At 39.0% G+C, this 26,942-nt stretch overlaps 1 protein-coding gene across 1 annotated transcript in view; it reads right to left on the bottom strand.

Annotated features, from left to right (window-relative positions):
- Adamts12 (ADAM metallopeptidase with thrombospondin type 1 motif 12) overlaps window positions 1-26,942 on the bottom strand; it is a 419,706-nt gene that overhangs the window by 43,947 nt on the left and 348,817 nt on the right. The window contains exons 18-19 of the mRNA XM_008835445.3: window positions 19,707-19,917; window positions 3,158-4,255 (exon numbers count right to left, since the gene is read on the bottom strand). Of these exons, the coding sequence (XP_008833667.1) occupies window positions 3,158-4,255; window positions 19,707-19,917 (1,309 nt within the window). The remainder of the gene's footprint in view (window positions 1-3,157; window positions 4,256-19,706; window positions 19,918-26,942) is intronic.

The following is a 26,942-nucleotide window of genomic DNA, read 5'->3' as shown; positions in this document are numbered from 1 at the left end:
TTTCCAGGGTGATCTTAAACTTGCTATGTAGCCCAAGAGGGCTTTGAAGTCACAATCTTCCTACTTCAACCTACTAACTGTTATGATCACAGGCATGCAACACTACACATAACACAATAGCAACTTTTAAATAAAACTCATATTACCTTACAGACTAAGGAGGGTCTTATTCATCTTTATCCACGGTAATATTGTAGGTTCTACCTGATTACTAGGACAGCCTCCTAATGAACCACCCCTTCATGACACAAAAATAGAATCCTTCCCTTCTTTTCAATGCAATTTGGTGTCTCCTTCCATCTCAGTGCTGAGCTTGTTCTCCTCAAAGTTATCAATTACCAGTAGGTAGTTGACTTGTTCCTAATAATGTATAGCACCATATCTCTTGGTATGAGCCTTAAACATTCAACTATTTCTTATTGGACTTCTTCATAGGATCTCTTTGTTAGCTAGTCAGCCCTTTAAAATTTGGGTGTTTCCAGGCTTCTGTTCCTGGCTCCCAGTTCTTTGCAATTGCAGGTTTTTCTTGAATAACCTCACTTATTTTCAAGGTTTTAACTCATGGATTTCCTATCTCTAGTGACTATCTCTTTCAAGAACCTCAGACCCATACACACAAAAATCTATTAGTTATTACTTGGGTATCCCACAGACACCTCCAATTAAACTTAGTCGGTTTAGGCTACCCCCATTCAACTGCTTTGATCCAAAGAGGATGAAGACTGCTGGCCTCTGGTTCTGCCCCTTAGGAATAGGGCATGTTTTAGAAGGAAAGATACATTTTGAGAGCACTATTTGAAAAGAAATCATCCTAAGAAACCCTAAAAAATCAATTTTAATCCAAAATGTTTGCACTGAATCAGCTTTATCATAAGAGGCCTGTGAATTCAAAGTAATCAGGTGGTGTCTTTTATGTTATTATAAAGTACAACCTTGTGAAAGTATCACCTTGGGCTGTGGTAACTACTATAGAAGAGACTTCATGTCAATTAGCTTAAAATCATACTTATAGTGCACCTTCATTCTTTGTAAATGTTCACTGTCAGTTTCTATCATTTCAGGCCTTTAGAATTTATCAGGGAAGAAATTGACTAAAATGCTTGGATTAGGAAACCCATGTGTCTCCTTTCAATAAATTAGATTACTATCAGCATGAGCATCTTGTTATCCCTGAATCTGGGTTTTTTTTTGAATAGAGGTGAGATACTGATTCATTTATGGAAGATCTAACTCATTCTAGGTACAGAGCATAAATCCATGTGGAAACACAGTTCAAATGCAAATGATTACAGATTTCAGGGCAAAAACTTTTGGGGCTTTGAATGTATCTACTTTTGCTGGTAAAATTGTTCCCTTGATACAATGAGTTGAAGAATAATTCTACCCGTTTATTTGTAAGTCAGTGCTGAAACCCAGTACAGGGACAGCAGGTTGGAGTGGAAAGATAAAGCTCATCATCTCATGGAAAGTCTGCTCTTAGACAAGTCACACCCATTAGCACTTTGGGTTTTTTATTTGTAAATTAATATAAATGAAATAGATCCTATCTACTTTCTAGGACTACCAAAGGGGAAAAAATAAGAAATTATATGTGATGGGCCAGGGGAGCAGGCCAGTAAGCAGCATTCCTCCATGGTCTGTGCTCCAGCTCCTGCCTCCAGGTTCCTGCCCTGAATTCCTACCTTGGGCTCCCTGATGAACTGCGACCTGGGAGATGTAAGCTGAATAACACCCCCCCACAAAGAAATTATATGTGAAAATATTCTAGAAATTAACATGCCTTGTAAATTGTTATAATTGTATATTTATTCTTATATTAGTTGCTAATTAACAGCTCTATTATGTTATCAGTTATTCTTAATTTAACTGATATATTTTACCTCTCCTTAGATAAGGAAATAAGACATAAAAAGTAAAATGGATAAAAAAATCCTGTTAACTCCTTCTTTGAGTTGTTATATTATTTCATTATTTTAAAAAGTTCATATGCCATACTTTCAAAATTCAAATAGGTGAAAAATGATTTTGGTGCTTCAAAGGATATCATTTGTAATAAAATGGAAAATAAAATGTCTAGTCAAATTTCTGAACTCTGAAAAAATAAGGGCCAATAAATTATTATAACGTTTAATTCTTAGATAATTATTTCTGTGAGGCAAAGTGAACTTTTTAATGAAACCACTGAATGAAACAAAGAGCTAGATAATTAAGGTGGGTGTACAGCTCTATAAAAAATCAGGTAAAGTTTACCATATGTAATTTTAGATTAATAAAGCAGTTCAAGAGCGTTACAGGTAGAAAGGGAGTCCTTTGATAATATTTCCTTTCAAGCCTGTTTTGACCACACAAATAAAAGATAGCAAATATTCGTACAAAACCCAAAGGCTGTTTGCTCCTCAAAAGTAGTATGGAATAAATTTACTTGGACACAAAAAATTCACTGAAGCATGATCTACAGAATTCTTTTTAGAGTTTGTCTCCGGTTTCTATTCTAATTATGATTATGTGACAGGTTTAAACAGTCCGAGCATTAGTTTTTTTATTCAAATGTGGAGACAGGCCCTTTCAGCTATTCTTCGTCATAGGACGTGTGTAGTTTATAGCCACAAGGGACACTGAAGGTGCTCCACACTAGGCCTATCAGGCTACAGCTTAATATCAGGCACAGAAAGATGAATGACTTTTTCACTGTATCTCATCATATGTGTTCTCTTTAGCATTTATGAACAATATGTAGATTTACACATGTATGTACCATATGCTTTGTAAATATTTACTTTTCTCCTTCATAGGAGTTAGCATAGAGATGATTGCAATTGTCACTACATCTTTATATATTTCCTCCCCTCTCTCTTTCTCCCTATTTCTCTTTTTCCCTATCTCCTTCTCACCTTTCCCCCTCTTTCTCTCTTTCTTTTTAGCAGAATCCTATTATGTAGCCAAGCTGGCTTCCAAATTTGCTATGGAGCCCAGGCTGGCCTCCAACTCAATCTTCCTGCCTCAGCCTCCCGAGAGCAGGGATTACAGATGTACACTCCAGTGCCCAAATTAGACTACATTTTAATGCAACCCCATTTTAAAATTTGTACAACAATGTGCCATTCCTAGATATTTGCCATATAGAATCAGGTCTGCAGTAGGAAATTTAATCTCTTACTTCACTCCAGTTTCCAACAATCCAGTATGCAGGGCTGTGGTCTTTTATGAAGTGCTTGTAATTGGAGGCATTCAGTAAAAATCCCTCAGCAATTAGACTGGATGCATCTTCCTCAGTCAAAACAAGTCCAGAGTCTTGGGTTAGAGTCATATTATTTGTAAATGCCAAGTGGTGATGGTTCCCTGACTTTCCTGACGGTGCTGGCTGGTGGTCTTCAACAGAGTATGGAGTATTCCTTGACTTCTCAGTGACCATCTCACTTCCTGGTGTCTCATTTTTAAGGGACCAGGCAGGTAATGATCCCTCTATCATTGTGCTGAAGGGAGGCCATGAGGACTCCTCCCCAAGATAAGGTGTTGGTGGAGGTCCAAGTGGCATCTCTGTACTCCATTCCATGGGAGTGCCATGTTCAGGTACTCTGATCTTACTCCATATCACAGACTTGTTTTCATCCGTGTTCTCAGGCTGATTGCTGTCTTCCCCTGAGCCACTATGCACCTCTGTTTCTGGATCTTTGGTCAAGGGCTTATAAAATGAAGTTATCTGCCAAGTCACAGCATTGCTGGAAGACGATGAGTCAGAACCACTTGTTGTTGTAGCCAAAAAGTCAACTTCGGAAGTGGGACCTGTAGCTGAACTAGAAATATTTTCATCATCAGGTTGGATACTCAAAGACCAGGAAGTAAGGGTGGGCTGGACAGTGCTTCCAGAGGCAAAAAGATGATTGGAGTCCTGCTTAGCTTGAGTTGAATTATTTTGCCATTCTTTCCCATCTGGTTCTCCTTTGGATGCTGTGGTGGGACTAGGGACATTGATTGCTGGAGTGCTTGTGCTCACAGATTCAGGTGGGGACACTGATATGGGCCTGGATGTAGGTAGAGGAATGGGCTTGAAGGGGTCTGGCTCTGATGTTGGTTGGTTTTTTGCACTGGAAATTATAACTTTGTTGGGTTTCAGAACTCTATGACTAGATGGGCATTGCTGGAGGCCACACAGAGCTCGACTATTGGGTTTTCTTGTCTTGTCACAAGGTTCATCATGGTTCTTTGCACATGTGACACTGCGAATCCGCACTCCACCACCACAGGAAACAGAGCACTGGAAAACAGAGACATATGTTAGTCTACTGGGAAAAATTGCCTTTGTTCTCATGGTCAGGCCCAATAGTAATTAAACTATGCAGCTGGCATTGTCCCTTCATTTGGTTTCATGGTCTCCTGGAGACCAGCTAGGGTACAGGACCAACTGTGAACAAAACCCGTGCAGTCAAGCCAAAGGCTCTTGGGTTTGGAAAATTCAATATTTGGATCCACAATGAATGCAATGAATTAAACAACTCACTTTTTGAAAAAGATAATGAGAAATATCTCTTTATCAGGGTTGTGATTCTCTTCAATGAATGCAAAAATCTCAAATTCTCAGGAATACACTAAACTGGTTATTTTGAAGATTTCCTTTTATATTTAGGAAATAATTGTTAGAATGAATGTTTGTTCCTGGTATCACAATCATTTACCTGGGACAGGTAGAATTAGGTTAAAAGCTAGATAATCACTATACTTAAATATAGATATAAGACCTTTCCTAAAATTTAAAGGTAATCAGTTAATCAAGGATATAATATATCCTTTCCAAAAGAGTTAGGTCTTTCTCTTGTGTTACATTAATATAAACTCTGGGGTAATGATATATCTCACAACCCAATGTTCCTTCTATATTCTAGAAGGCAAGATGAAACACGGGCAGCTGGATTGCCTTTGGAAGAACACTGACAGGGCAGTCCTTCCTTAGAATTCAGTGAAAATACTTTTGTTTCATCTAGCTCAGCATCTGTCTGATATGCATAGTTGCTACATAACACAGGAAAATTATTCTAGTAAATCTATACTTTTGATAAACTGTTCTATCTTTACTTTTCCTAATGAAAGTTTAAGTCAACCAACAAGTAGCTGACCCTTGAGGATGGGTCAGTCAGGATTCCTCTTTTTTTAAAAAAATTATTTTTATTTTATGTGGATGAGTGTTTTGCCTGCAGGTATGTAACTGCATCATTTACATGCAGTGCCTTCAGAGGCCATAAGAGAGTGTCAGAGCCCCTGGAACTGGAGTTAATTTGTGAGCTGCCATGTAAGTGCTGGAAACTGAACCTGGGTCCTCTGTAAGAGCAGTCAGTGCTCTTAATTGCTGAGCCATCTCCAGCTCTAGGGCCCTTAAATTTTTTTTAAATCAAAATTTTGCAATTATCATACAATAGAGTTTGATATTTAGATCCCATCCCCAATCTATACCCCTCCACTATTGCCACCCATCCAATTTTCTGTCTATCTATCTATCTATCTATCTATCTATCTATCTATCTATCTATATCTAATCCATCCATCCATCCATCTATCTATCTATCTATCTATCTATCTATCTATCTATCTATCTACCTATCTATCATCTATCTACCTACCTACCTATCTATCATCTATCTATCATCTCTGTCTTTCCCCCTCCCAGCAGCCATCAGTTGACAAAAGTTCCTTGGGTTGGGATTTTTTACCCTTTTATACTCTTTTATATTTTTTACCACATATCTCTGACCTCTCTGACCTTAAAAGCAGGTTTTTAAGGATAGGACTGTATAACACTTGAAAAATTTCATAGAACTTCACAGCCACTATTCTTTATGATATTCACATCTCTGCAAGATTTACAAGGCTAAAATTATCATTCCACCTTCTACAAGAGAGAAACCCAAGGAGGCCCTAGGACTCACTTTTAAGGCTGCAAGTCAGCCTCAGTAAAAAGTCAGATTTATTCTACATGCTTTCTTCTCTATCAAAGCCTACTGCAGTGTGGATACATAAAGTTTGCTTACTGAGTTGCTCAGATTTTTTGACTTTAGAAAAGTGGCCCAAAGGCAGGAGCTATTTCTTTCAAAAATTTTATTTATTTACCTACTTATTTTTTATGTTATCTGTATGAGTGTTTTGCCTGTATGTATGCAAGTGCACCATGTATGTGCAGTGCCCACAGAGGCCAGAAGAGGACTTTGGACACCCCTAGAACTGGAGTGAAAGGTGGTTGTTGACCACCATGTGGGTGTTGGGAACTGATCCTGGGTCCTCTGCAAGAGCAGCAAGTGCTCTTAACTGCTGAGCCCTATTTTCCACCTTTATTCATATACTATTTCTTATTCATAACTGAATTCCAAGATAGTTCTTAAGACATTTGATCACTGTACATTTTAGTTAAGTGATTTTTTTATTTGGAAAGACAAACAGGAATGGGGATATTATTACCCAAAGGCTTATACATTTTTTTAGTTTAAGTTCCTTACTTCTTAAAATCCTACTTTCAATTTCCCATTTGTAGGGAAATAATACTTATGTAGACATCTTTATATTGTTTCAATCAAATATAATCACTCACTGATGTATAACAGTTCTGTGAAATCAGCTCCTTTGGAAAACAAGAAATATTGTTGAGTACAGGACACTGTATATCCAAGGCAGCAGCCAAGTGCAGATTGGAGCTCAGTGTGCAGTAGGTTGGGGCTGTTAGCAAACACTCAACTTCCCTGCTCTAAGACTGACCTTCCAGGTATATTCTGAAATAGTAGCAATGCTATTCTTTAGTAGGAACCATGTCTTATACATCAGGAAACACACTATTTCCTACCAAAGATGAGTCTGCTAGTGAGGAAATATTGTCTTCCAGCTCCTCTAATGGCCCCTTCCATGACCCACTGGGAGCCAAGAAAGGGTAGGCTGGAAGTATTTATTTTTCTATCTTGTCACAGATCTCTACCCTTTTTGAGTATGAAGCTACTTCATGTTCTAGTCCATTTCATTGTCTCTTGTTACATTCTAATCAGAACCCCTTGAATTTTCAGAACTTCACTTTGTAAAACTTTGTAAGTCCAACAAACTAAGCCTCAAGGTATGTCTAAACACATTTCCTTGTTGGTTGTCTCAATCAGGCTCTGCTTTGAGAGCTGAGTCACAAGCAAGGCCAACTATTCTAAAGCAGCAGGTAGCCCATCCTGCAATTTTTCTCTCTAAAGTATCAGTGTACACAGCAATGTAAGAGAAATCTTCTGTATTACCCCCCAAGTTTTTGGTTTGTTTTGACTTGTAGTATTTCTAATGCCTCTAGGGATGTGAGGCAATACAATACATCTCAAAATTTAAAAAAATTAAAAAGCTTAGAAGTATGTGTCCTCTATTTCTATCATATTGAATGAGAAAAAAAGAACTATAAAGCCTGTGAGAAATGGCTTAAATTTTTATTAACTCCGTGTATAATTCTGTGATTAAATTTCAGCTTACTCATCTAGAAGTTGAGTAAATATATGCAAGGCAACATTTATAGTCTGAGTACACACATTATATATATATATATATATGACAATATATATATATATGACAACTAATCATTAGAAGCTGCTATTTTCTCTATAATAATATTGCTGCTGCTCCTGCTCCTATTGGTAATGACAATGACAAAACGGCACGGAGGTCCATAATTTCTACCGTCCTTTTGGATTGTGGTACAAAGACATGTTTTATCAGGGGAATTGTGGTAAGAAGGCACAGACATCTAAAAGATTCTGTGAAGACCAATGTACTACCATGCACTTTGCTGGATATTTTTTAGGCACTGCATCCTTAGAGATAACTGAAAGACGTGTGTTTTTTTTTTAAAGAATTATTTTTATGTGTATGTGTGTATGCCACATATGCATAGTGCCCTTAGAGGCCAGATGAGAGATTCAGATCCCTTTGAGCTACAGTCATAGCAGTTGTAAACTGCCCAACCTGGGTAACCAAACTCCTGTCCTTTGAATGAGCAGCAACCTCTCTTAATAACTGAACCTCTCTCCAGCTCCAGACACATGGTCTTTTAACTTACAGATTTCAAGAACTCAATAATCTTATTAACTGTGAATCTGATAAACATAAAAGAGTATAGGTGACATTAGGAAAGTTATCTAGTGGGTTATTTAGCTGCAGTACAACAGATTTTGGTATTTTAAGACAGAAGGTAATTGGAGTCCAAAGTGGCAGTCTGAGGACTAGTTATGGCCTGTGAACATGGATCCTGCTCCATCTTAAAATAAGAAAAACAATACACACACACACACAAATGGAACTGGGCCAACATTTTAAAAATTAGAAATTTTCCATTAATAAGATTCCAGGCTTTGACTTTGCTTATAAAATCAGATGATCAGCATCCATTGGTCCTATTCCCAAATGGCAACTCAAAACTTGAGTCATGGAGACCTGGGTCTGGGATGGGAGTATATGTTCTCTAGCACACCTATCTTCCATCCATATGTACTTTCTCAGGAGACATCCAATCTTCCAAGTAACCCGCAGGTGCTATTCCTTAGCCATCCTTAGCATCAGGCATGTTGTGTTCTGCAGAATAATGTGATCTACCAAGTACATTAGGCTCAAACAGGAATTTCCCCTTTCTCCCAGTCAGGAAAAGCAGAGCTGCTTTGTATTCCGCCCCATGCTTCTTCCGTCTGTGTTTATCTCCTTGGGAGCTGTCAAGCCCTTAAGATGAGATAAATGCAGCTGCATGAAACATATTTGGAGCCCATCTCAATTGGTACTTTCACAATTCCCAGTACCAGTTGCAGCTATGATTACCATATGCCCTTACCTTATAATTTTGAACTGTGTACCAGGCAAGCTGCTTGTCAGTCTATTCATGTCCCCTCTAGGAGTTATCTTGCCCTACCTTGACATCACTCCTGGATTAAGGTCTCTGGGGAGAGCCTGCTGGAAAAGAGGTCTGCTGCTAAGTTGGTCAACTCCACCTGCCTGAGGTTCACTGGGGTGAGGATTAGCTCAATACTGGCACAAAAATGAGGTGCTGAGCCAATTCATTCAAAAATACAGTTGGAATTAATCAGAAGGTTTGGGCTAAAGGGGCTTAGTAGAGAAACAGCTAATACTTTGCACATAAAACATTTAATACATGTCTCAGGAACTTATAGGTGCCTGGATCTCATACAAAAATCAGGTTTGAAAGTAAGCTAAAACACTTAAATACATGTTACATGTCCCCTTCCCTCCGAAAATAGTTCTATCAGAATATTGATGCCCCCTATCTCAGAATGTGATCTAAATTTGAGATGTCTTTAAAATGGAAATCAAGTTAAAATGAGGTCTTTAAGGTGGGTACTAATCCCATAAGACTAGTATTCTTATAAAAAGGGAAATTAAGAGAGACCTATGCAGGAAGACTACCATGGGAAGATGAAGGTGAGGATTACTGTGACGCACTTACAAGTCAAGGACCCTGAGCATTGCCAGGAAACCACCAGAAAGTGGGAAAAAGACATGAGATTATTCTCCCTCACAGACTTCTGAAGCAAGTCACCCTCCTGACATCTAGACCTTTGATTTCTGCCCCCGAATTGTAAGGCAAGAAGTATTCCTAAGCCAGCTACTTTGTGAGATATTATTAGAAAAGCTCTTGGAAAGTATTTCCATATCTAAGACAATTAAAAACCCACCAGCTTCCTGGGGCCAACATCTTTCCTGGGTAAGTTCGGCGGTGCCCACTGCGCATTGACTCCCCCAGCCTCATTCACCCTTCCAGCTTCCCCACACCATCTGTCCTCCTAGAGTGGGCACTGGCCCATTTCTTGTCTTGGCACCCCAGACCTCTGGACTGACCTCTTGGCCCAGACTCCCCACTGCTTCCTGACCCTTTGCATCCAGACCAACCCAAGTCCTCCCTCTAGTTCCTGGGAACCCTCTGGACCTGTTCCTGCCCTCACCTTTGCATCTCTGGGTGACACAGGCACCCCCTACCCCACCCCCAGCTTCCTGGGGCCAGCATCTGTCCTGGGTAAGTTCAGGGGAGCCCACTGCACCTTGACTCCCCCAGCCTCATTCACCCTCCATCTCCCTTACCCTATCTCCCCTCCTAGCCATGGCTACTAGCACATTTCTTGTCTTGGCACCCCAGACCTCTGGACTAACCTCTTGGCCCAGATTCCCCACTGCTTCCTGACCTATTGCACCCAGGACCAACCCACTTCCTGGGTCTACTCCCTAGGAGCCCTTGGGGCTTATTCCTTACCCCACCTCTTGCCTTTGCAAGCCTGAGACAGGCACAGGTCCCAGGTCAGCTCAGCCCCCAAATTCCTGAGGTCAGCTTCTTTCCTGGAGGGATCCAGACCTTAGGAGAAAGCCAGAGAACATCTGATCCTCATTCAACTTGGGCTTCTGTGGGAACTCCTGAGCAGCAAGATGAAAGCCATTTGGCCCATTCAATATAAAATCAAAAGACAGAACTTGAGGCCTAGACCAACCAGCTTTTCATGCCCAACAAATAAACTAAAAAAGCACATAAAGTTTATAAGAAGAAGCAGACCTAAACTCAACAAAGGAAGGCTTGAGTCTCACACAAGAATCAGAAACTACGAAAGAAACACACATGTCAAATTCACAGCAAAAAAATGATAACATGAACAACTCAAATAATATCCTCACCAAATATCAACAGTCCTCTAGAGGAGTACAATGAGAACCCCAAAGAGATAATGCAGGATATGGAACTCAAAAGAACAATTATATACATGATAAAAGATTTCAGTGAATTTAAAGAACACACAAACAAGGTAATCATAGAGCTGAAGGAAGATAGGGATAAACTTCTGAATGAATTCAGAAAAGAGCTAGAAATATTGAAGAATGCTCAGGCTGAAATAAAGAATGAAGTGAAACACTCCATAAGCCAATTAGAAATGACAGGAAAAAGCCCCACCAATAGGATGAATGAAATAGAAAACAGAATATCAAGACTGGAAGATAAAGTGGACAAATTAGACTACTAAAGCAAAGATTATGACCAAAATTTAAGAAAACACAGGAATGGGATATGCAGGAATTGTGTGACACCATAAAAATACAAAACTTGTAAACCACAGACATACAGGAAGGAAAAGAATCTCAGGATAATGATATGGACCAGATCTTCAACAGGGTTATAGAAGAAAAATTCCCAAAATTAAAGAAAGACACACCCATACAAATATAAGAAGCACATAGAACACGAAATAGACAGGACAGAAAAGAAACTCTTTATGGCACATCATAGTGAAAACAATAAACATACAGAACAAAGACAGAATAGTGAAAGCTTCAAAAGAAAAACAAGTCACATATAAAGGAAAACCCATGAGAATTACAGCTGACTTTTCAGTGCAAACTACGAAAGCCAGAAGAGCCTGAACCAAAGTATTCCCAGTTCTAAATGACCATAGATGCCAACCCAGATTACTTTACCCAGCCAAAATGTCTATTATAGTCAAAGGGGAAAGAAAAATATTTCATAGCATAAATAAGCTGAAAGAATTCATGTCCACAAAACCAGCCTTTCAGAGAGTTCTTGAAGCAATACAAAGAGCTGAAGACAGTAACGACTATACCAAAGGGGTTACAGAAAGAAATGTAATGAAGGTATAACTATGGAATTGCACAGCTACACTAAAAATATGAACAGAAATCAAAATGACAGGAATCAATATACATCTTTCATTAATAACTTTAAATATCAATGGACTTAACTCACCAGTCAAAAGACACAGACTAGTTGAATGGATTAAGAAACAAAACCCATCTTTTTGTTGTCTGCAAGAAACTCATCTCACTTTCAAGGACAGACACTACCTTAAGGTGAAAGGGTGGACAGAAATATACCAAGTGAATGGTACTAAGAAATAAGCAGGTGCTGCAATTCTAATATCTGACAAAATAGACTTTTAAACTAAAACTAATCAGAAGAGATAAAGAGGGCCACTTCATTCTGATCAAAGGAACAATAAACCAAGAAGATATTACAATCATGAACATATATTCACCAAACTCTGGCAAAGCCAACTTCATAAAAACAGTACTATAGGACTTTAAGACCCAGATTAATCCCAACTTACTAATAGTATGGGACTTCAATACCCCATTGTCACCATTAGACAGGTCAACAGGACAGAGAATTAACAAAGAGACGTCTGAACTAAACAATACCATACATCAAATGAGCCTAGTAGACATCTACTGAATATTCCACCCAAGCACCAAAGAATATACTTTCTATTCAGCATCCTGTGGAACTTTCTCCAAAATTGAGCATATACTGGGGCACAAAACACACCTCAACCAATACAAAAAGATTGAAATAATTCCATGTATTCTATCAGACCACAATGCAATAAAGCTTACAATCAACACCCGAAGAAGCCAAAATCACCACACGAATACAGGGAGATTAAACAACACACTCCTGAATGATGAATGGGTCAAAAGAGAAATTAAGAAAGAAATAAAAGTATTCCTGGAACTAAATGAAAAGGACAATACAACACAACAAAAGCTCTGGGACACGTTGAAAGTAGAGAGGGAAGTTTATACCTCTAGGTGCCTTCATTAGAAAGGTGCCGGGCATGGTGGCACATGCCTTTAATCCCAGCACTCAGGAGGCAGAGGCAGGCAGATCTCTGTGAGTTCAAGGCCAGCCTGGTCCACATAGGGAGTTCCAAGACAGCTGGGGCTACAGGGAGACCCTGTCTCAAAAAGACAAAAAAACAGAAAACAAACAAACAAAAAAACCAACAACTTAGAACACAGACAAATGACTGAACATTGCAACTCAAGACACTTGAAAAGCAACAACAAATGAAACCCAAACCCAGCAGACAAGAAAAAGTAACAAAAATTAGAGCAGAAATTAATGAAATATTAATAAAGAAAACAATACAAAGAATCCAAGAGCTGGTTCTTCGAAAAGATAAACAAGATTGACAGACCCTTAGCCCAGTTAACTGAAAGAAAGAAAGAGCACCTCCAAATCAACAATATTGAGATGAAAGGGGAAATATCACAACAGACAGCAAAAAGATCCAGAACATTATAAGGGAATACTTTAAAAACCTGTACACTACTAAATTTGAAAACCTAAAAGAAATGGACAGGTATCTAAAAGCATAAACCAAAAAGAGATCAACATCTTAAACAGACCCATAACACATAAGGAAATTGAAACAGTAATACAAAACCTCCCAACTAAAAAAAGCCCAGGACCAGATGGATTTACAGAAGAATTCTACTAGACATTTAAAAAAGATCTATATCCAATACTACTTTATTTTATTCAAAAAGATGGAAATGGAGGGAGAACTTCCAAATTCCTTCTATTAAGCCAGCATCTGCCTAATACCAAAGCCAAGTAAACATACAACTAAAAAAGAAAACTATAGACCCATACCCTTAATAAATATAGATGCAAAATTTCTCAACAAAATACTTGCAAACCACATACAACCACACATCAAAAAGATCATCCACCATGATCAAGTCGGCTTTATTCCAGATATGCGGGGAGGTTCAATATACATAAGTCAATAAACATCATAAATCATATAAATGGACTCAAAGACAAGAACCACATGGTGATCTCAATAGATGCAGAGAAGGCCTTTGACAAAATTCAACATGCATTTATGTTCAAAGTCCTAGAGGGAATTGGACTGGAAGGAACATACCTCAACATAATTAAAGCCATATACAACAAACCCACAGCCAACATCATTCTAAATGGAGAAAAACTGGAAGAATTCCCATTAAAATCAGGAATCAGACAAGGTTGTCCAGTATCTTCACTCTTTTTTAACACAGAGCATGAAACTCTTGCAAGAGCATTAAGACAAGAGAAGGAAATTAAAGGAGTAATAATTGGAAAAGAAGAGATGAAATTATCCCTTTTGCAGACGATATGATATTATATCTAAGAGATGCCAAAAATTCCACCAGAAAAGTCTTAGAAATTATTACTTAATTAATCTGCAGAAATCTGTAGCCTTTTGATATACCAATAATAAGCAATCAGCGAGAGAGTACATGGAAACACTCCCTTTCACAATAGCTGCAAAAAAAATATATCTCTGGATAAACCTGACCAAAGACCTTAAAGACCTCTACAATGAAAATTTTAAACCTTTAAAGAAAGAGATTGAGGAAGACATCAGAAGATAGAACGACCTCCCATGCTAATGGATTGGAAGAATTAATATTGTGAAAATGACCATCTTACCAAAGCAGATGTACTCAGCATCGAGGAATATCTTTAATCTGCTCTTCCATGACTAATCAAAACACACAGCAAATGAACAAAGCATCAGCCTACCAAGTTACAAAACGTCTGTGAAGTAAAACCTGTTTGCAAAGGGGTTAGAGTGTCATGGCAGCCAGATTCCTAAAACAGGTAGAAGGAGGAAAAATTTATTTTAGCCCATGACTTCAGAGTTCTCAGTCCATTGTCTCTGTCTGACTCAGTTAGTTTGGGGCCCTTGGCAAGAAGAAACATCATACAGGAATGGCATGATGTAAGAAAGCTGTTCACTTTACTACACTCAGAAAGCAGATAGTAACAGGTAGAGACTAGGGCAAAAAATACCCTTCACAGGCATGTCCCCGGGATCTACTTCCTCCAGCCAGGACTAACCTTCTACTTCCTCCCACTACCACCTAACAATGACAACCTACCAAGAAGCCATTAGGAGATTTATTCATTAATTAGGTCTAATTCCCCACAATCCAACCACCTTCCATTGAGTAGATTCACTAGCTTGGGACCAAGCTTTCAAATATGAATCTTCTAAGGAAATTCTTTAAGTCCAAGCCATAAATAATGTATAGTAATTGAACAGATCATAAGTAATCTCTCACTGGCTCTTCAAAAAGAAGGCATGGAAACAAAAGCCAATGCCCTATCTGTGCTGAAATAAGAAGCAAAGAAAGACATATGTAAAGTCCATGGTTCCTAATACTGAAGGAAGTACTTGTAGGGGCAGGAGACATGTTTGAGGCTTACTTCTAGTATTCAAACACATTTCCAATCTTAAGTGAGAGACAGATAGTACTTTGTTATAGAAACCATATGAATTTTTTTCCTTTTGATTTTACAATTACTTGGTGAGACTAACACATTCCATTTTTGAGAGGCTCTGAAATCTCAGCAAACATTAAGCATATTTTAGATTCTAGCAAAGTGAGAAAGGATGATTTTCAAATTGTTTCCAAACAGAATATGTTTCTTATGAATTCTAGGAACAGTCATACTGCTATATTTGAAGGCATGCAGCACGACACAGGGTTCAGAGTAGAATCTTGGCTGCTTCCATTCAAACCCTCCATCACTTAGCAGCTGTATGACCTTGAAAATGTTTCTAGGCATCTCTATGCTTCACTTTCTTCACCTATGAAATGGAACTAATAAGTTTTTTGGAAATATTAAGTATATAAATATGTATACAGCTACTTAATGTACATATTGAATGTACAGTTAATGTTTGTTACTAATATGAAATTAAATATTGCTGATTTTCAGTATTCTTTTGAGTTGTTTGGAAGCAACAGAAAAAGATTTTGGTTTTCTTTTGTTTCAGTGGTTTGAAGTCTCAAACATTTCTGTAGGGATTTAAAAAATGGCAGGTGCTATTAGTGCTTTGTGCATAAAAGTGGCCCTGATTTAGGACACTGGATGCCACTGATGGACAAAAATTAAAAAAATAAGAGTAACATAGAAAGTCAGCTTTTGTCTTTTTGCTTGCTAATAAAGCCGTCATTTAGTGACATACAGCATTTTCCAGGTAATATGGTAAGTGGTTACATATTCAGTCCTTAAACAATGCTATCATTAGAGATGAGAAAAGGGTGAGAGATGGTTAATACTAGCTGAAGTTCATGTAGTTTGAGATTGCTAGGGCTAGAAAGCCTGGAAAAAAAATCACCATCCTACAAAGTCTATCTGACAGGACAAAAACACTGATTTATAGTTGGTGAAACTGAAGCTGTACGAAGTGAAATAATTGGCCTAAGATTGCACAGAGAATTTATGCAGAGAGCCTGGAGAGTTCTTTGGAGTCTCTTCCACTTCACTTCTTGCCCCTGATACATGAAGCCAGTCACATTTATTAACTACATAGTGCTTTCAGGAGTCATCTGTCCATCCATCTATGTAAAAAGGTGCCACATCTTTCTATAAAGCCTATGAATGGACCATTTTCTAATTATATCTTTGGATCTATGACTAAAATCCTCATATAAGTTGAGTGTGGTTGTGTGCACCTGTATTCCCAGATACTTGAGAGAATGAGGCAAGAAGATCAAAAGTCAGAGGCAAGCCTGGATAATTTAGCAAGAACCTGTTTCAAAGTGCTGGAATGTGAGCTTCATGGTAGAGTACTTGCCTAGCATATGCAAGACCCTTGATTCAATCTCCTGTACTGCAAAACAGATAAACAAGCCCCTTGTATAATTGTATAATTGTATAATTTTGGAAATTTATTATTACAGGGATGCTTCTTAGGAAAAAAGTGTGTTTTTGTCTATCACCTAGTACAGAACCTACTCTGTTGCTTTAGTTGCCTAGATGCCCTGGGTTAAAATGAAAACAGAACCACAGTAAACTTACTGGTCTCATTTTAGATCTTGGTCTATTCCTAGTCATGACCATGACTTTTATTTCACCACTCTTATTTCTAGCCTTCTATTGTAAATAGCCTTAAATTCTTCTGAAAAGAGAGGCTGTGGGGCTAGAGAGCTGGCTCAGCAGTTAAGAGCACCTGGGTTCAATTCCCACCACCCACATGGCAGCTACAAACTGTCCTTAACTCCAGTCCCAGGGCAATCTGAAGCCCTCTTCTGACCTTCACGGCATTGCACGACATGGGCGCACTCACATACATGCAGGCAATACACTCATACACATAAAATTAAACTAACAAATAAAATATTTTTTTTTAAAAAAAAGAGAGGCTGTATACACAGATACTCATATGTGGCTTAGGGAAGTCCCGTGTTTGATCTATGCACATTTATATCAAATCAAATAGCAGCTATCAACCAATGGGAGAACCAGGCCAAATAAGCACACGGGGAACTGCCCACTTAGGCAGTGTATACACCAAAGACATGGGGAAGTGGTTTAGTAAGACTAGTGCCAACCAACATAGAGCTCTGCTCCTCTCTCACCCAGAGATTGATTTAAAAAATCTTTTCTTCATATCAGGTTGATGAAAAGACCTTGATAAGGAAGGAAGGATAGCTTATGAATTTTACTTTTATTCTTTCTATCTTGGATGCTCCAAGGAGGACTATTCTATAGGACTCTAGGAGACTATCAGTTTCATCTTCTCTTGGCCCAGTTATTTTATGCTCAAGCAAATACTTAGCTCAATGCAGACCAGATGCAAGAGCTCTTCTCTGCTTCAAATAATGTTGGCATCAAGTCAAGATTTTGATAACAAATACTGTATACCAAGAATCATGATATTATCTCTCTTACAAAAATATCTGAGCATAGTTATACTGTCAAAGACATTATTTTATCATATTTCAGCAAAACTCACTGGTGGGCTATTGACAAGAGAGCAGAAAGAAGAAACGGAGATCTATTCAATGAATCTTCTGAGGCTGATTCAAATAAAGGCATTTCTAAAACCATCTCCTAATGAAGGCATTGGCATGGCCTTTCTGCTCAGCTCTGCAAGAGGAAGCTAGACACTGGATGCCACATGCACTGTCAATCAACTACAATGGCTTGCTGTTGGAATCACAGATACTAGTACTTGCTGCCTCCTGCCAACTTGCTCCCCTGCTTTCCAGCTAGGGCAGGTTATTATATGCTCTGCATATGTATGAACACAGGAAGAACAACTCTTCAGCTAAATCTGTAATTATAGTCTTTTCAGAAAGCATTGAGATTCTGGCAATTAGTAAATTCTACTTGACAAGAATTATTAACTGTTTTCAATGCAGCCAACACATTTTTGGTAAACAGATTTAATGGATCAGTCACAACACCCCATTCAGCCTTATTTTGACAACACTGTAATTTATAGCAATCTAGGTTGGTGATGAACTAATAGGTCAGGCCAACTACATGCTATGATTTCTCTTTCCCAAGAAGAGCAGAGAAGGTGTTCTGGCTTGTCACTGATGTGTGCACATACACCAGTACACAAATCTGTATTGTACCTGCATTAATTGGCAGATGTATTATTATCTTTGCATTTACACCTCTTTGCATTAATCCACTACCTGTCCCCCATTGCCTCTCCGTTTTTCATCCTATGTCTCCCATTTTTGGTAGGAGGTTTTTCAATCTAGGAATCATGCTTCATTTCTTTATTTTCATTTGCATACTTACCAGAGCATCCTGCACAGAATTAGAAGCTAAACGAACCTGACTATGATTATAACCTAAAAAAAAATCTTGGAAATGTTATGAAAGCTTCTATATTCACATGAGTACTCTGCTTTCAAGTACTCTCAGATGGTACTTTTGTTGATTTTAGACTTATTTAGATAATACTTTCAGAGAAATTTTATAAGCTATACATAAAAATAAGTTTTGAAATAAACATTACCTTTTAAACACAAAAGGTTTGTCTCAACTGAGTATATTGCTTACTTACTCATCAACGCTAGTTCTAACTGACTTTCTGTGGTATTCTCCTGAACCAAATATTTTCTATTTCCCTAAAGACAAGGCCTCAGAAAGCACTCCTGAAAATTTCTGGCCATTGTTATAGGAATCTTATGGCTTCTCAAGAAAGTGCATAGGGGCCAGTGAGGTGGTTTAGCAGGTAAAGGTACTTGCCACCAAGCCTGATGACCTGAATTTGATCCCCAGAATCCACATGGTGGAGGGAGAGTACCAACTCCCAAAAGTTGTCTTCTGATCTCCACACACATAGTGTGGTACAGGCACAATCCCCCTCTAATAAATCAATAAATAAAATTTAAAAAATTAAAAACCATATAAGATGAAGTCAGCATCCTCCTCAAAACTCTGACATGTTCATTTCTAAAGGTAACTTATTTTGTAGACATCGTTTGTATCATAACTGAAATGCACACAGGAAAGCAGAGGTGAAGCTCTTGGAGGCATGGATCATCTTGAAGGAAGGAAGGAAGGAAGGAAGGAAGGAAGGAAGGAAAGAAGGAAGGAAGGAAGGAAAAGAAGGAAGGGAGAAAGAAAGGAAGAAAGAAAGAAAGAAATTTATTTCACTTGCTCACTCTGAAATCTCAATAAAGTCTGATGAAACATGTACCATAGTGACATGGAAATTATAGCCTAGGGTTTTTCGTGAACTTCAAGTCTAATTATATTTATAGAATTAATTAACTACCATAACGAACCAGTAACTTTTTACAAACTGGCTTTGGGGCTGTGGAGGGAGACACACTTTGCTATCAGTGGCTTAACAATGGACCAGCAAACTTTCAGCAATGAATCAACGCCTGTCATGAGCTTGTATTAGTGAGATCCACCTGATCCCTAGAAAACAGTTGAAAACAGGGCAAGTGAAAGCAAGACCTGTAAAGCTGAAAAATGGGAAATGAAGGAAAGAGGTCAGAGATGATGAATGCTGGCTCTGTCTTAGGCAATTTTTATGTTGGTTCACTTTGGAAGAATGGGTAAAGGGCTGATGAAGCAGGAATAATACCAGTTTCCCTTCAGTTCCTGAACTTACCTCACTCCAATTGCCTACTGTCCAGTCTGATGGACACAGAATCTCTCTGTTACAGGAAGCAAAGGCCTTGGGCTTCAGCAGATGCTGGCAGTCTGTAGCAGGGAGAGCCTGCTCATCAGAGCCCATTGTCTGGATGCACAGTACTGTTCGCTTCTTTTCTCCATAGGGTCCACATGTTGTTGAACATGCTTCCCACTCCCCTGCCCACCACCTGCAGGCAGACATGAGAATGTGAGGAGGTCATCAAAAGTAAAGTATAGTCATGTAAATATATGGAAGAGAAAGCAGGTGAGCACAGATTATAGAGCTGGGCCAGGGTGGCTTATTCAGTTCTAAACTTAGGGTTGTCTCACAAACACTTATTCTCTGTGTTTGACCAGTTCTGGAGCTCTGTAATAGTCTTCATCTATTGTAAAAAGAAGCTTCTTTGATAGGATTGAAAGGTGTACTTGTCTATAAAAATGAGGATGCATATTTTGAATAAGGTAAGAAATTACTTTGTTTTAGGGATGTGGCAAAAGTAGGTCTTTCTCTAGGACCTATGGCCTCTCTAGCCATGTGTATTTGGCTACGGTGATAGTACCACATATGAGTTCCCTCCCATTGAACAGGCCTTAATTTCAATTAGACAGTTGTTGATTATCCCCTAAAAGTGCCACTACTGCACCAATAGTGATGGTTTACTGGACCAGTTGCTGTTTCTTAGGCTTTACAACTGGGTAGGACCAGTGACTGGTTTTCTCCCTTAGCAGCTTGTATAGTATCCTCTGATACCATCTATGAGACTTAGTCTACAGGGAGGAGGCTTCCAGGTCAGTTCCAGCTCCATTGCTCTAAGGTCTGTGTTTGAAGCATGTCCTGTCTGCAGCAATAGGGTCTTACCTTCAAGTTCTGGGAGGGAATCAAGGGCTGTGACAATGGCCTGTGTTTTTCTGGGAGTCTGTTGAACTACTCTGACCTAAAACTGATGGTGATTAACACTGAAACCCACAATTAGCCAGTGTGTAGAGAACAGGAGGCCACAGAGTGCTTATCCATGAATAGGACACCTATTTCAAAGCTCTGCCTCCCAAGAATCATGGATCATTGCAGAAGATGAGGCAAAAAGACTGTAAGAGCCAGAACACAAGGAAAGAGAGTCTTCCAGATAGCTGGTCAGTTACTCATATGAAACTCGCAGGAATGGAGAGTGCCTACATAATCCTATAAGCTCAAACCAGACAAAACCCACATGGGGAAGTGACTAAGAAATCCCAACCTAAAGAACTTTTGCCATTGATGACTGGTGTGAGGAGGAAAGACAGTGTCTTACATGGATGGGACTCTTGGTGGGCCCAATGGATGGAACCACATTGAAGGACATTTGGACATAATGTCCTTCACAAATCATATATATGATTACATTAAATTGGGTGGGAGGCAGTGGGGGGAGGGGATCTAAATATCATCAAACTATATTGTGTGAAAATCACAAAAATTCAATAAAAATTAAAATTACTTTAAAAATAAATAAAATATAATCAGCATAAAAAATACTCCAGAGCTCAGCAGAGATCCTTGCATAAGCAGTTACTAAATAAGCATGTTTTTCAGTGGGAAATTATGCCTTTCTTTTTAGTCAAGCTGGGGTTCTGTTGTGCAACTTCATATAAGTTTAAGCTTGTGTTCTCATCTGTTTAATGAGGACAATATTGATAATCTGAGTAATGTGGATTAAGTAAAATACTAGTTCATGCAAAGAGTATAGTAGAGAGACTGACACATAAGACTTCAGTCCCTGACTGTGATTCATCCATATTTTGACCATAGGTAGCATCAATCATCCTCTAGGTCTCCTGATTCTCTTTAAAAAAATTATTTTATTTATTATGTTTTTCTATTTTACATGCATGAGTGTTATGCCTGCATGTATATAAGTGCACCGGTGTTATGAAATGCCTGTAGAGGTCAGAAGAATGTGTCAGATCCCCTGGAACTGGAGTTACAGATGGTTGTTAGCTGCCATGTGGGTGTTGGGATTCAAACCCAGGTCCTCTGCAAAAGCAGCCAGTGCTCTTAACCACGGAGTCATCTCTCCAGTTCCAGTTCTCTTGATTCTTACTTCAGTGTTTTTCTACCATTGTGAAGTGGAACACTTATTTATCTAGATGTTAAGTCTAGTCCACTGTCTTCATTTTATCTCTGTATCTCCTGCAGTCTGTTTGTTTCACATTCGATAAAGGAAAAAACAAGAACTTAAATAAGAAAATTTGTTACTTCTCAGCAATTCTTAAGAAGCTGAGCAGTTGAAACAGTCAGTGTTCTGGATTCTGAGGACAAGCTAGTGTAGAAGCTCTTTGTGCGTGAATGGCTGATTCGTCGAGGATGGGCCATGGGCTATGTGAAGACCTTTTGAAAATGGGAGGGAGCCTTCTGGAAACCCTTCTCCTTCATCATGAAAACCTTAACACAGATTACAGAACAAGTTCTTCTCCCAGTGCAGTTTGGGTCTAGCATGGCCCTTTGGACAGCCTGATATGTTTGTGACTCCATAAAATAATAATGTGGGATGTTTCCATTTTTCATAGAAAAATAGCACATGAAGGACAGTCCTCCATTCCTGACATTAAGACAGCCTCCTGACCTTGGCGTAGTATTATATTTTGGTATACGAAGAGGATAGAATTTTGTTCCATTGTTTTTACTCACTAATTGTATTTATTTGGGTAGAACTTTTTTTTCAGTTCTCGTACTTTTAAATTCAAGTTAAAATTTGTAGAAGAAAGTTCTTCCTCAATTCTCTTATTTTCTTCAGTTAGCAAGTCATTAAGATTACTTATTTATTCTTTGGTGTTTAACTCTGGCTGCCTTGTATGGATAAAGAGCTAATATTTGACAGTATGATGTGAAAGCAAATAAATGCCCACTGTATTAACCTAATTACTTTGCCCCACCTCTGACATTTCCAAGTGAGGCCAGGAACACTGCTGCATATATAAAATGTCATTCTGGAAAGGCCTTAATCTGAGCTGACTGAAAGCCTAATTTATCTAATTACTTGCTACAGGGCTTTCAGCTGTATTATAACAAAGTGATAATGGAGCTTCTTGTTTTCCTTTTCCGGAGTTTTCTCCACTGTCCTCAGGGAGTGCTCATGTGATTGTGCTGTGATTAAAATATGTTGCTCAGAGTTCATGTGCTGACACTATGCAATAGTGTCAGGTGGTGGGGCCTAATGGGGGTGTTTAGAGCACAAGGACAGTGTCCTTCTGAATAGATTAATGCTACCTTAAACTGCTGTGGTACTAGTAGGCTTGCTGTTCTTCGCTCTTCTGCTGTGTGAGGATACATTTGACCTCTCTTGGCCTTTCACCTTCTGCCATGGGAGAATGGAGCGAGGAGCGCCTGATCAGATCTAGTGCTGGTGGCTTGATCCTGGATTTCCAGCCTCTAGAACTGTAAGGAATTAAGTTCTGTTTTTGATAAACTACTCAGTCTGTGGTATTCTGTCACAGCAGTCCAAGCTGGATTAAAACATGTTACCAATTTAAAGTGAAAATGATTTCTGTTGTGTTTTTCTTGCTAAGGTCTTTCAGACTCAAGTTTAGTTGTCTACTGTGTACCCTGTTCTCTCTGGAGTTTGCCACAATGCCACCCTTTCTAGGAGATCAATAACAGTATAATATGTGTATGATTGTGGGAGATTTTATATAGAGAGAAAATTTACAACAGAGGACTGTTAAAGCGCTGTTCAGTGGTGAAAAGGGCAATATGATATGCAAGGAATTCACAAAATATCAGCCAAAACATCATTCTACCCCATTTAGCAACCTTTCTAGTTTAATCAACATAGAACCAATGATAACTTGATCTTACCTACTCTGTTTTCGCCTTGTTTCCAGAACATTAATAACAATGGCACAGATTCTCTGCTTGACTAACTCTGTGCACTACTTTGTAAATTGCAGTTTTAGTAGAGGGTTATACTAAATCAGGTGGATAAGATAACGAATGACTAAAGTGAAAATTATCGTCTTTTTTTTTCTTGCTAAATTTCAGTTGTTGTCTATTGTCCCAGGTAACGAATGTCTCATCTTTGGTATCTGGTTGGGTTCTTCAGCCTCCACTGCCCACCGGGTGAGGTCTAGTCACCCTGATTTGTCGTGAAAAAGAATCTTGCCAGTTCAGTTTAGCTCCAATTTGTTTATTCTGAATGATTTCCTCATAATATATTTCCCATTCACTGACCCTTACTCTGCTACTTGGGTGCAAACTCCTACTTGTCTTTGCTGCATTTACTGTTAGGACCAATGTCTTTTCCACAATAAATTCCCATTGCAGTGTTCCCTATGCCCATGATGTTGTTGAATTACTAGTCTGTTACTTTGTTTTAACAAGTATCACTGAATAATGTTTTCCTTCATGACACCCAACATCCAACTGGACAATTGAGCATGCTAAACACTAAACACTTCATCTCTTACCCCTTAGCATATAAATGTCTTAAGGATTGGGGCTATATCACAGATTCTTACTGTATCAACATTTGGGGCACTTTAAAAAAATTATTAGTGACTGGGGCTAGCTGAAGGCTCAGAATCTCTTGGAGAGAGGTATAGGATATGCTTTGTAAGGGCTGCCTGATGAGTTATCTCAAGTCAGATTGGAAACCATTGGTGATCTTGGTGACAAATAAATAGATACAACTGTCTTTAAAACTTCCTCCAAAGAACTGACACCCTTGTTTTAGTATGAATTATATATAATAAAGTGTGTGTCTATGAGCGTGTGTGTGTGTGTGTGTGTGTGTGTGTGTGTCCCTACCCTGAGATGATTCAGGATGAACAGAATAAAGCACTGCTGAGCTTCTCTCTTACCTGTAGCTTTTACCTGTTTCCATGACAGTACTTGCTAGGGTATCTCTGATTGCTATAACACAGGTCACTTCCCTCTCTAACCCTCATTACTCAGATAGCTGAGCTCAGATCTGCTGCTGAACTTCCTATAATACGTAAGACAACCCTCTACAACAAAGAGCAATCCAGCCCAAACTCAAGTGCTGAGGTTGAGAAACCTTGGTTGAAATCATATGCCATTCTTTCACGCACTGAAACCTACGTGCAGCTGCCAGGGTTGAATGAATTGCTGTTAGATGTTTATCGACTATTTTGGATGTGCTTGGCACGATCACAGCTGTAACCGTGCAGAGTTTTACTTTGCTGAGACCCAAAGTTCAAAGATATATCAGTTAGGGAGAAGAAATGCAAATGACCTTGTTCTGGAGTCAGATATTCCAAAGAATTTCTTGACAGATTATCCTGACCTGGAATGCAAGGCTTTGGTCCTGAAAGCTATTGACTATGACACACATATTTCTATGGTTTAGATAATCAGAAGATTTTATGAAATCTTTTTAAAGATCTGTCTTGAACACTCTGGGGCTGGATGTAGAATCTTGAAATTGGATTTCAACATGAGCTATTACTGAAGAAAACCAATCTTGAGAAATAAGGAATGGATTCAGTCTTTGGGGAGGAGAAATGACAGCTCTCATTTTCATTTTGTTGCTGTGTGTTTTCTCTCTTTTCTTTTTGTTTTGGTTGTTCTATTTTGGATAAGGTCTTGCTGTGTAGCCCAGGCTCACTTTGAACCACTGTCTTCCTTCTTCTGCTTCTTGAGTTTGGGGATTACTGATGTGCACCCCTATACCTGGTCCACAGGTAACAGTGATTATAACTTTCGCAAAATATTTTAGTCCATATAAATTAAATAAAGGAATATGAATATAAGAAAGAACAAAAATAATTGAAAAAATGAAATTTTAGGAGGTCCACCTCACACACTGGTGGCGGGAGCTGGTGAGAGCCTGGGTACAGGCCAAGCTGCCTCTCTCAGAATTCATGGCCTGGTAGCTGGTGCGTCCAGATTGCAGCAGAAAACATTCCACCACACCCCTGGCATGCCTCAGGGAGCTGGCATCATCCAGGTGACCAACCCCAAGGAGGACAAGGAAAGATTGCTGGGTGAGGGCAAGTAAGAAAGAAAATGGCTGGAGAGCCAAGATGGATGCAGTGGCAGCTCTTAGCAGAGTGTGACTCCAGTGAGAAAAAAAAAAGAAGATATCTCATCACTGGCTGCCCCTGGCTAAGGAGGGTGAAGTGAAAATCACAGATACAAAAAACAAAACAAAACAAAAAACAACACCCCCCCACAAAACCTCCCACCACTACAACAAAAAATACAACCCCCCCACCAAAACAACAATAAAAAAAAAAACACCAAAAAACCAAAAACATAAAACAAAAGAAACAAAAACCAGCCAGACCTTGGCCATGACAAAGAAACACCTGTGATTCATCTGTCTCTTTAGCAAAAGTGAAAAGTGGTTTTCTCCGATATTGATGTCCCTCTGACAAGAAATTCAAGTCAGCAAGTAAGTGTTGCTTCTGTTTGCTGCACAGAAGCCAAAATGAGCTTTCTTAATCACAGCTATAGTCATATAGACAGAGCAGTGGAGTCAGGAAAATGGCAGGAAGCAGCATAATTCAAACTGTGGCCCCTCCCAAGATCCTGAAGCTGAAGTCTTTTCCCATGAACCCTAGAGCTAATGGTCCTGTCCTGGGAATCTGGAGATGTGGTTATCTTGTTATCTCTCATGACCCTGGAGCTCTGGTCCTCTCCTATGAGCCAGAGTTGTGGTCCCCTCCTGTAAGCCTGGAGCTGTGGTCTCCAACTGTGAGCCATGATTCCACATTCCTATGGTGGTGAGCTGACAGAGCAGATTGGAGGGTGGAAGACTTCCTGATGTTTGGAAGCACTTTTAGCCTTCTTTGAGTGACTGCAATCCCAACTCACTCCCCTGAGGTGTCAGGTTATGCACACTAGTGGCTTTGCCTCTGTGTTGGGCTTGTGCTGGGGACAAGGGAGGTCTCTGTCACTTTCAGATGCTAGTCTTGGGAGGACTGATTCTCTAGAATGGACTTCCCACCTCCCCTGAGGGTCATTTATGGTCTTGGCCCCACACATGGTCCTGGGCACCCAGGCCTTGATGTTGGACCTCTTTCATTCACAAGCACCAAGAGGTTTTCAATGGTTTTTCTATTACTCTTCTATAACCTCAGTGTATTCACCTGTGCCCTACAGAAAATGTAAAACACCTGATTGAACTCCTAGAGATAAAAATCACAATCTGGGAAGTTAAAAAAAACTAATAACTAAACTATTATAATTCTCAAAATAAAAATATATAATTATATT

Source organism: Nannospalax galili, unplaced genomic scaffold (assembly GCF_000622305.1).
Source record: "Nannospalax galili isolate Female #2095 unplaced genomic scaffold, S.galili_v1.0 scaffold150, whole genome shotgun sequence".
In the NCBI taxonomy this organism is placed as follows: Eukaryota; Metazoa; Chordata; class Mammalia; order Rodentia; family Spalacidae; genus Nannospalax; species Nannospalax galili.
The sequence above is the reverse complement of the archived record's forward strand: the minus strand, read 5'-3'. Positions and strand labels throughout refer to the sequence as shown.